The sequence below is a fragment of the Globicephala melas genome, chromosome 6, assembly GCF_963455315.2.
Source record: "Globicephala melas chromosome 6, mGloMel1.2, whole genome shotgun sequence".
NCBI lineage: Eukaryota > Metazoa > Chordata > Mammalia > Artiodactyla > Delphinidae > Globicephala > Globicephala melas.
Window position 1 is genome coordinate 70,501,855 of NC_083319.1, and position 9,809 is coordinate 70,511,663.

The 9,809-nt window shown below is 35.3% G+C and overlaps 1 protein-coding gene across 1 annotated transcript; it reads right to left on the reverse strand.

The window, feature by feature from the left end:
* Positions 1-336: 336 nt before the first annotated feature.
* On the reverse strand, positions 337-918 carry IFNE (interferon epsilon). Its single transcript, XM_060300998.1, has one exon. The coding sequence runs from the start codon at positions 916-918 to the stop codon at positions 337-339; it is 582 nt and encodes a 193-aa protein (XP_060156981.1).
* Positions 919-9,809: the final 8,891 nt, after the last annotated feature.

Consider the following 9,809-nt stretch of genomic DNA (forward strand, 5'->3'; position numbering starts at 1 on the left):
AAGAACAATTATGAAATATTAATGGCTCATTTCAACTCATAAAAATTTCAGATGGATAAAAAATACAAAGTGACATTACAAAATAAAAACACTTGTAGTCAATGTGCATCATCTTAAAGCACAGACCTATATATATATATAAACAAAATTAAACAATATATATATTTATATATAAAAATATAAAACAAAATCAAACAATATATATATATACACACAAAACCAAAGCAATACTACCATTTTAAAACAAAAAGAAATAATAGTGTCTGGAGAAATCCTACCACCCCTCCACCTACCCTATGCTTTTAAAGCCTGCCGTTGGCTCTTCCTCCACATGGTTCAAGTTTCCATTCCTTGTTTGCTCAGCTTTCCTGTGAGTTGGAACACAAAGAACAGACATCGGTTGATTTCTACTTGGACAATGGTCCAGGCACAGGTGCTATAGTCCTGGTTTTCCAGGTAATCACGTATCCTTTGGAAATATATTTTAACCTGTAATCTAAGGTTCTCACTGCCCAAGGTGTCTCTTTTCTGCTCTGCTTGCCGTCTCATGAGCGCTTCTAGGTATTTCAGCTGTTGATGAAGTTCAATGAGGAGCTTCTCCATGTGGCTTTCCTCCCAACCATTCAGAGAAATAATTGCCCTGAAAAGGTTGAAGATCTGCTGAAGCATCTCATGAAGAATGGTCAGTGCTTGTCCTTTCTGGTACTGGTGAGGATTCATAGACTTCTGGGGAAGCAGGAAGTTTTTCCTGTGTGGTAGACACTGCTGAATTGAAGAGGTCTGCAATTTATTCAAGAGTTTTAAACTCTCTCTGTTCACTCTCTTTTGTTGGAAAAGAACCAGTTTCAGCTCTCGGGAGCAGACAGAGGAAGATGCCAACAGCACCAGAACAATGTCAAAGAAAGGCTTGTTAATCATGGTGAAGGTCAAATACTCCACTCACCTCTGTACAGACTTGATAAGGCTCCAACACTAGTGACTATATGTCTTTCGTGCATCTCAGATTATTCTGGAAGGGGATCTCTTTTGCAGTTTTGTTTCTAATGCTGTCATTTCTCAAAGTTTACATGTTAGCCTTTCTGGTTCCCTTTTCATACTGTTCATGGGACATTTCCTCCCCATTGTGTTGGCTGTTTGAGGAAGTAATCAGAAGAATTTGTTTTCTTTGTATGTGTTCCTTGAGGCAATTACAGACCAGTCATCCAAAATGATCTTCTATTACTCTCATTATTTATTACACACAAAGTTTCACTCAACACAATACGCTTTCTAAATATTTAGTCATTTGATCAAGCTTATTAAAGTTCTTTTATTGATAGTAAATGTTTCTTCTTAAAGTAGTAGTGTTTCATGGAGTTATATGTATCAGAGGCCTAGAAGCACCTGTAAGGCACTCAGGGGCAAAGATTAAATAACAAAAATTTGAGTAAAATTAAAGGTCAAACTGGCTCCACCAAGCTGTAGAAAAGGAAAGGTTTTTAAAGGTAGAAAGGGGGCAGAAAAAAGAAAATTATTAGCAAAAAATGTATTGTCTCAGGCAAGGTTGCCTTCCTAAGGGGAATGGAGGGGCCTATACGGCAGATTACCTCACTAGCGCTAACCAGGTAATTCTAGGTTGACTGGTTAAAGGTTACATTCCTGGGCTGTTGAAATGGCAATTAAATTAAATATTAAGTCTTGGTTTACTGACATGGGGCTTAGCACAAGTACCTCCATTTTAAACACATTTTAGTAGTGTTAAAAAGGAGACCTTTTTAACACTACTAAATTTAAAACCTCAAGTAGAACTGTAAATTTGCACAAATCCTTGAGCAAATTAATCTTATGTATCAGCAATCTTAAATTGTTTTGTGTCTTATCCAAGAGGTTTAACATCTAAGATTCTAGCCTATGGAAGTAATATAAAAGGGAAAATATTAGCAAAAGAAGGTCATTAAAAAATTATTGCAATTGCAGAATATTAGAGACAGCCTATAGGTCCAACAATAGGGGAATGGTTAAATAAATGTTGGTAAGTCCACATAATGAAATGCTATGTAACCATTATAAATGATAAAAATTATACGTGAAAAGAGTTTGGGAGCAGTTGGTTAGTCTATATTCCCTAGGGTACCAATAACTATGGTAAATCAATGTGACTAGTTTACATTAGTAATGCTTCTTGAATTACAAATTCCCAGTTCCATATCTAAGTCCTCCAGAATAAACCCCCAGTCAACCTTTCCGATCTTAGATAAGATTGCTCAAAATGTAGTATGAGGGAACCTGAATTCCAAATAAAGTTAATGATGCACTATTCCCTTAATATAGCTAGACTTGTGTGTGTGTGTGTGTGTGTGTATTAATGATATTTTCTCTCTCTGAAACATCACTTGTTGCCTCCTTCACTCCCAGTACCTGTCTGTCCAAGGACTAAGGACAACTTCTCCTTTAGGGCCTAGATCTCTCCCCAAGGAGCTTTAATCTCTTCTCTGGATCCTCACAGCACTTTGCACCTTTTAAGCCACTTTTCTTGGTCTGCCTTATATATGGTTATTTATTTACCTGTCTTACAACCTTCCAACATTAAAACCTCTTAATAGAGTGGAATAAACACTCATCTTTTTTACTGTCTATACAACTATAATAGGAGCTTAATAAACCTGTGTTGACTTGGAGTGACGATGTGCTCTACCACAAAGTAATACAAGATGTTACAACTTATATTTGACCATTTCTCTGCAGGTAGTTGGGTGAGATCACAAGTGTTGAAAAGAGACTGTAAACATGTGTGGTCTCATTATCTACCAGCTCAGCTATATGCTGGTGTCACTTAGTCGGTCTGGTATTAATAAGCTGAAATAAACTGAGTCAACATGCTCCATGGAGGAATCTTTTCCTGTACAAAAGTTCAACTACATCGATCAAAAGATTTCTAACATTTTGGGTGCTGTGGAATTTGAACTTTCAGATCCAGGTCCATGAGAGTCAAATTACAGAAATCTCTTATCTGAGCTAACAAGGTAAATAGGCTTTAAACTGATGTCAGGGAGTGGGAGTTGGAAAGAAAAGAAAACTTCACACCAAATTGGACAGAGTATTAACTCTGTTCAAAGGTAGGTTATGTCATGTTAAACCTTGGGCCCATGACTACAAACTTAACATCTAAGATATGCACAGCTTGTATTGGATATTGTTCTGTAAAGCATGTCCTCTTTGAAAAGTTTTTAAACTTTTCACAGGATCAAAAATTACCTAGTAATTCCACTAGACTTACTGGTTATTTGACATCTGTACATAGTGTTCCTCTGCTTGGGACCATGGTGTCCATCAGAATGACAAATACTTCTTTCATGTTTTCACATCTCCTAGGGCAACCAGTAACTTTATAAAGTGATTCAGTGAACTAAGGGCTCTGTTCTTTCCCACTGGCTGCTAGAGAAGCCAATTGCTTAAGAAAAGGCTAGGGAAAAAGAAGGAAATCTGTTATATATTATCATCGGAATTACGGAATTTGGATTTTGATCACAAAGACCTGGAATGGAATATTCTCTCTACCATCTGCTGGCTGTGTGACTTTGTGCAAGTTACTTAATTCCTTTCTCACTCAGTGTTTTCATCTCTAATTTATAAACATTTTTGAGGATCAGCAGATAATAAGATTATAAATAAAAATCTAGTATGGTGTCTAAACTATGATAAATAACTAATACATATTATTTTACTTCCACTTAACAAATGACTTCATCAGTCACATTCTTCCTGGGGATTCACAGATAGTTATGGTAAAATATTTTTACAGATAGAACAGAAGATAGGAATTAAAAGTTCAACATTTTTATCTTCTTGTGGCTCTTTTGAAGATAAGCTGAGTTGCTCTGGGTATCTGGAAGGGTCTGATCTCACTATATTTGAATAATTTTTAATGTGGCAGCAACTCCACTAGTGTTTTTGAAATTTCTTCTTCTCCCTCTTCTCCTCTTTCTCCTCCTTCTTCTCCTCTTCCTTCTCTGCCCCTTCTTTCTCTATCTGTGTCTCTGTTTCTCTCTCTCTCTCAACAAAGACCTATGGTTATTTATAATATACAAAAGGAATAACATCTGTTTTGATAACATTCTGATTCTCTATCTAGACAACAGATTTTTGACCTGATCTCAACATATATCTATAAATCTTTAATGCAGAACTTCAGGAAAACACTGTAAGGATAAATGAGAACAATCTCTAATCTGCAATCAAGACTTTCACATCATTTTCATCCAATTGACTATAATAATGTAAAATTGTGTTGATTTCCAAATGCTGGAGGATTTTCCAGATATCATTGTTATTGATTTCTAATTTGAATCTGTTGTAGTCAAAGAAATTTAAATTTATTGAGACTTATTTTATGGCTCAGAATATGTTCTATCTTGGTGACTTGTACCATGTGAACTCAAAATAATTATTTTCTGCTTTTGTTGGCTGAACTGCTCTATAAATTGTAATTAGGTCAACTTGGTTGATAGCGTTGTTGACATTTTCTATGCTCTTTCTATCATTTGTTCTATCAACTATCAAGAGAGATGCCTTGAAATCTCCAACTATAATTTTGGATTTGTCTATCTCCTTTTCAGTTCTATCAGTTTTTGCTTCATATATCTTTAAACTCTGCTGTTAGGTACATCACATCACTGTCCACTTGATGAATTGACTCTTTTATTTTGAAATGTCCCTCTTTGTCCCTGGTAATATTCCTTATTCTGAAATCAACTTTGTCTCATATTATATACTCATGCTTTCTTTTGATTAGTGTTTGCAAGGTGTATCTTGTTGTATCTTTTTACTTTTAACCTATACATGGTTTTTTCATATTGAAAGTGAGTTTCTTCCATATGGCATATAGTTGGACCTTGCTTTTTATCCAATCTAACAATCTTTGCTTTTTATTAGAGTGTTTGGGCCATTTCCATTTAATGTGATTATCAATATGTCTGGGTTTACATCTACCATTTTGCTATTTGTTTTCTAATTGCCTGCATGTTCTTTTTCCTTTTTTCCTTCTTTTAGATTTATTTTTAAAAAGTAATTCCACTTTATTTCTACCATGAGTTTATTAGCTACACCATTTTGTTTTATTTTTATAATAGCTTCTCTAGGGTTTAAAGTATATATTTTTATTTAGCATATTACAGTTTACTTTCAAACAATATTATATAACACAAAGTATATTGTAAGGATATTACAACAACATATTTCTATCTTTTCCCTTTCATCCTTGTACTATTGTTGTCAGACATTTTCACATATTTTAAACCTCTAATGCATTGATATTATATTTGTCTTTTAAATAGTCAATTATATTGTAAAGAGATTCTGGAAATCTGTCTTCTATATTTATTCACATAGTTACCATTTAACCAACCATATCTACCATCATCATATATTTACCACATAGCTACTGGTGGTCTTCATTCTTTTTTTGTAGATCTAAATTTCTGTCTGGTGTTATTTTCCTCCTGTCTTTTGGCTTACATGATTTCTGAAGGGAAGACTGCTGTCATTCTTAATTTTATCCCCTTGTGCATAATGTGTCTCCTTTTTCTCTGACAGCTTTTAAAATTTTTCTCTCTATCATCATTTTTCAGCAATTTGATTATGATATGCCTTGGTGTGATTTTCTTCCTGTATCTTCTACTAGGAGTTTCTTGAATCTGTGTTTTTATAATTTTCATCAGAATCAGAAAAGTTTCAGACATTTTTTCCAACATTTTTCATCTTTTTCTGGGACTCTATTGTAGATATGTCAGGACCATTCAATTTTTTCACACAGGCCACTGATGTTTTGTTCATTTATTTTAGTCTTTTTCTCTTTTATTTTTGATAGTTCTACGGCTATATCTTCAAGTTGATTGAATAATATCTTATATCTTATCTTATATCCTAATATCTTATCTAATGTTAATCCCACCCAATATATTTATCATTCTAGGTATTACATTTTTCATCTCTAGAAGTTCAATTTGTTCCTTTCTGACATCTTTCATTTCTTCCTTCATTATGTTCATCTTTTCTTCTACCTTCTTGAGCTTATGGGGTATTTTTATAATAGGCCTTTTAACCTCCTTGTCTGCTAATTCTATCTGTGTCATTTCTGGGTCTGGTTTCTTGATTATTTTTTCTACTGCTTATGGGTCCTATTTTCTTGCTTCTTTGCATGCCTGGTAGCTTTTGGTTGGATTCTGAACATTCTAAGTTTTACTTTACTGGGTACTGAATTTGCTAAGTCCTATATATATGGTTGGGCTTTGTTTAAGACATAGTTAATTTACTTGGAATCTGTTTGATTTCTTGGGGCCTTGCTTTTAAGCTTTGCTAGGGTGGATGGATCAGACTTTATAGTCTAGGGCAATGTTATTCCACTACCAAGAGAATACCCTTGTAAGGACTCTCCTCAATGTTCCCTGTATTAGGAAGTCTTTGCAATTTGGTCAGTAGAAAATGAAATATTCCCAGCCCTGTGTCAGCCCTGGGGATAGCTGGCCTGTTCCTTTCTGGGTCTTTTTCCCCAGTCTTGGTTAATTCACACATCACAAATTAGCTACAGACTCCAGCAGTCCCTTCTACAGATCTCTGTATCTTTATATCTCAGTATTTGTCTCTATCTCTTTTCTCTCTAATATTTTGCCCTGCAATATCTAACTACCTCTCTGAACTCCAAACTTTGACTATCAACTCAGTGAGATCACTGATCTGTTTGGGTTTCCTCCTCCTCCTTGTGCTCCTAGAAATTTTCTCCACACAGTAAGCAGGAGCAATAATAGGGCTAACTATATTTATTTTCTTTTTCTCAAGGATCATTATCCTATGCTTCCTGTTACCCAATGTCTGAAACCTATTGTTTAATACGTCTTCTTTCATATTTTAGTTGTTTAAAGTGGGAGGGTGAATCTAGTCTCTCAACGTGTCTGGAAGTGAAAGTTCTCTCAACATTAATGATCTAAATCGGAAGTTAGCAAACTACAACCCATGAGCCAAATCCAGTTCACTACCCGTTTTCATAAATAAAGTTTTACTGGAACACAACTGTGCCCATTCAATTATGTATTGCATATGACACTTTCATGCTATAATTGGCGAGTTTAGTTGTGACAAAAATGGGCTTTGTCAGTGACTTCTAAGTTTATTAGCTGAAAGTATATTTCTATTTCTTCACTTTTCCCATAATTTATTTACTATTAATCTAAAAAAATTAGTGCTGTAATTAGAATCCTGATTACCTCTGTGTGCTAAAAATATGCCAAAATAGTTTGTTAGTATGGAAGGCATTTAAAACTCAACCAAAGGATGGCAGTATAAGATCAATTACTTATAGCCTGGATTCAGCTTGCACCATTAGCAAAAGAAATCAAAACGTTCATGGCATCTAGTAGTCTAATAATGTGTAGTCAACATGTTATTGCTTTGACCAACTGAATTGTTCCCATAATGCATAAGCTTACTAATCACTCTAACTCATACTAAGATACTTACTGGTTAGTGTTAAATATTTTTCTTTTTTTGCTTTGATTACTCTAATGGACATTTACTGCTTTCTGGATATCCACTGTCATCACTGCTCTCTTCTCTGGGGATTATAGGTAAACATATCCTGACTTCTCTGCCTACTCTTGGATCTTGTGCTTCTGGCCAGACTCCTCAGTGTGATACATCCAGCCCTAGTCCAAAATACTCAGTGTCCCACTTTGACCTGGCCTCAGTGATTATTTCAGGCATGGTCATTTGTCCCAATGATTTCAACAAACCTCTATCCCCATTTTCTAAGCATAAACTTGCAAATTAAGTTAACCATACTAATTTATCTATCACAGAATGCTGGAGTTGGAAGTGATCTTAAATAGTATGTAATCTCTGCTTCCCTTTCCCTTCCTGAAAAACTAGTTCTAAAGCCAAAAGATGGGTAGGAAAAAGTAAGCATTGTGCTGGAAGGGGCAGGGACTCATGGTGGTCCAGATCCCATGGTAGGATGCCAGAGTTCAAAGAGGATGGGTCAAGCACCCACATGAAGAGATAACCTGGCATGAGACGTTGGAGCCTGAGAAGAATGAGTAGAATATCTGCAGTGGGTGGGATGGGCAGCTGCTGTGAAGAGTCACAGCCTGAGTTGGGTGAGGAGAGCAAAGTTTCTTATGGACAAAGTTTCAAAGTAAAATTTTGTTATTTATTTGTACAAGTTGTATATATTTAAGGTATACAATGTGATGTTTTGATATACATGTGCATCATGAAATGACTACTATAGTCAAGCTAATTAATATATCTATTACCTCACATAATTACCTAAATAACTTAATTAGTTTTAAAGAGTGAAAGAGTAACTTTACAGTGGAAAAGCCCAGCAGCCATAACCTCATTCAAGGGATCAAAGTGAACCTCAAAATGGGACAAACTGAAATCATGGATGACCAGATAAGATGCAACTCAAAAAACACAACCAGCTCTTTTGTGCTCTTACTGCCAAGTGTAAATAACTTTAATCATGAAGCACCATTACTTAAACCCAACTGAGGAACATTCTACAAAACAACTGCCCTGAATATTTCAAGGTTGTGAAAGTCAACAAAAGACCAAAGAACTGTTTCAGAATAAAAGAGACTAAAGGGACTTCCAGTTTCCAGTTCTGTGTGTAAGGAGCATGGAAGTAGTCACTCTGTCTTAACAAGTAAAAAGCTGAACAGACAAAGAAATCAATAACTCTTTTAGGATCCATAAAAGAGGGGAAGACACAGGGCAAACTTCTGTCCCACAATTGAGAGAGAGAGAGGAGAATACAGGGAGTACGAGTTTACTGGAGCAGAGACTCAGAAGAGGAAACCACTGTGGGAAGCAGTGCTGGGTGGGAAAACCTGAATTGGTTAGTTGCTGGATGCTCAGTGAGACTAAAGGATATGCCAACTCAATACATAGCGTGATTCTGAACACTGTCCATTTGCAATTAACAATATTATTAGTACATCTGTACAAATCTAAATATGAAGGCTGAGTATTATATGGTACTAATGTAACAATGTTCATTTCTCAGTTTTGATGATGGTATTGTGGTTATATGGGAGAAATGTTCTTGTTTGTAGGAAGTACACATTAAAGTATTTGAGAGTATTAGAGCATCAGATTGGCAACTTACTCTGAAATAATTCCAAAACTAAGGTTCTCACCTCTGTATTGGCAACTTTTGAGATATCAAAAGGAAAAAAAAGTTTGTGTTGTGTGTATTTTTTTAAGTGAAATAACCCATTTTTGAGATGTGGTAACTGAGGCCTCATAGGGCAGAGTATTCTTCTTTTTACATACTATCATCACCTATACTATTCTTTCTTCCCCTCTTCATAGTTTAATTTAGGCCAAGAATGGCAAAAATTCAGGGAAAAAAAGGCCACCACTCCCCATTATGAATATATATAGCATGATGCTTAAGCCCATGGAATCTAAAGTGTGATATATTAGATTTAAATCCCAACTCTATCATTTGTTTGCTGGTTGGTCTTGGGCAAGTTTTAACATTTCTGTGTCTCAGTTACATTAATGTAAAGTCATGGTATCCCATGGAGCTGTTGTGAGATCTAACTGAGATAATCCAATTAATGTGTTTATCACATGGTCTGTGCTCAATTAATAGTAGTATGTTATTTGTATTAGGCACAACAGTATTAATATCAATAGATTACAGCACTCTTTCACACTGATCCCTAGGTAACTGCTCTCAACATAGCTCTCCAAGCAGACCCCTATTAATCAATCACAGCTGGAAATAAGATGAAGCCTATCTTCCATCAATGGTTTTTCAGTAAATG

What these genes read in the sequence shown, in the direction of transcription:
- IFNE (XM_060300998.1), bottom strand. Translation starts at nt 918, where the DNA reads ATGATTAACAAGCCTTTCTTTGACATTGTTCTGGTGCTGTTGGCATCT.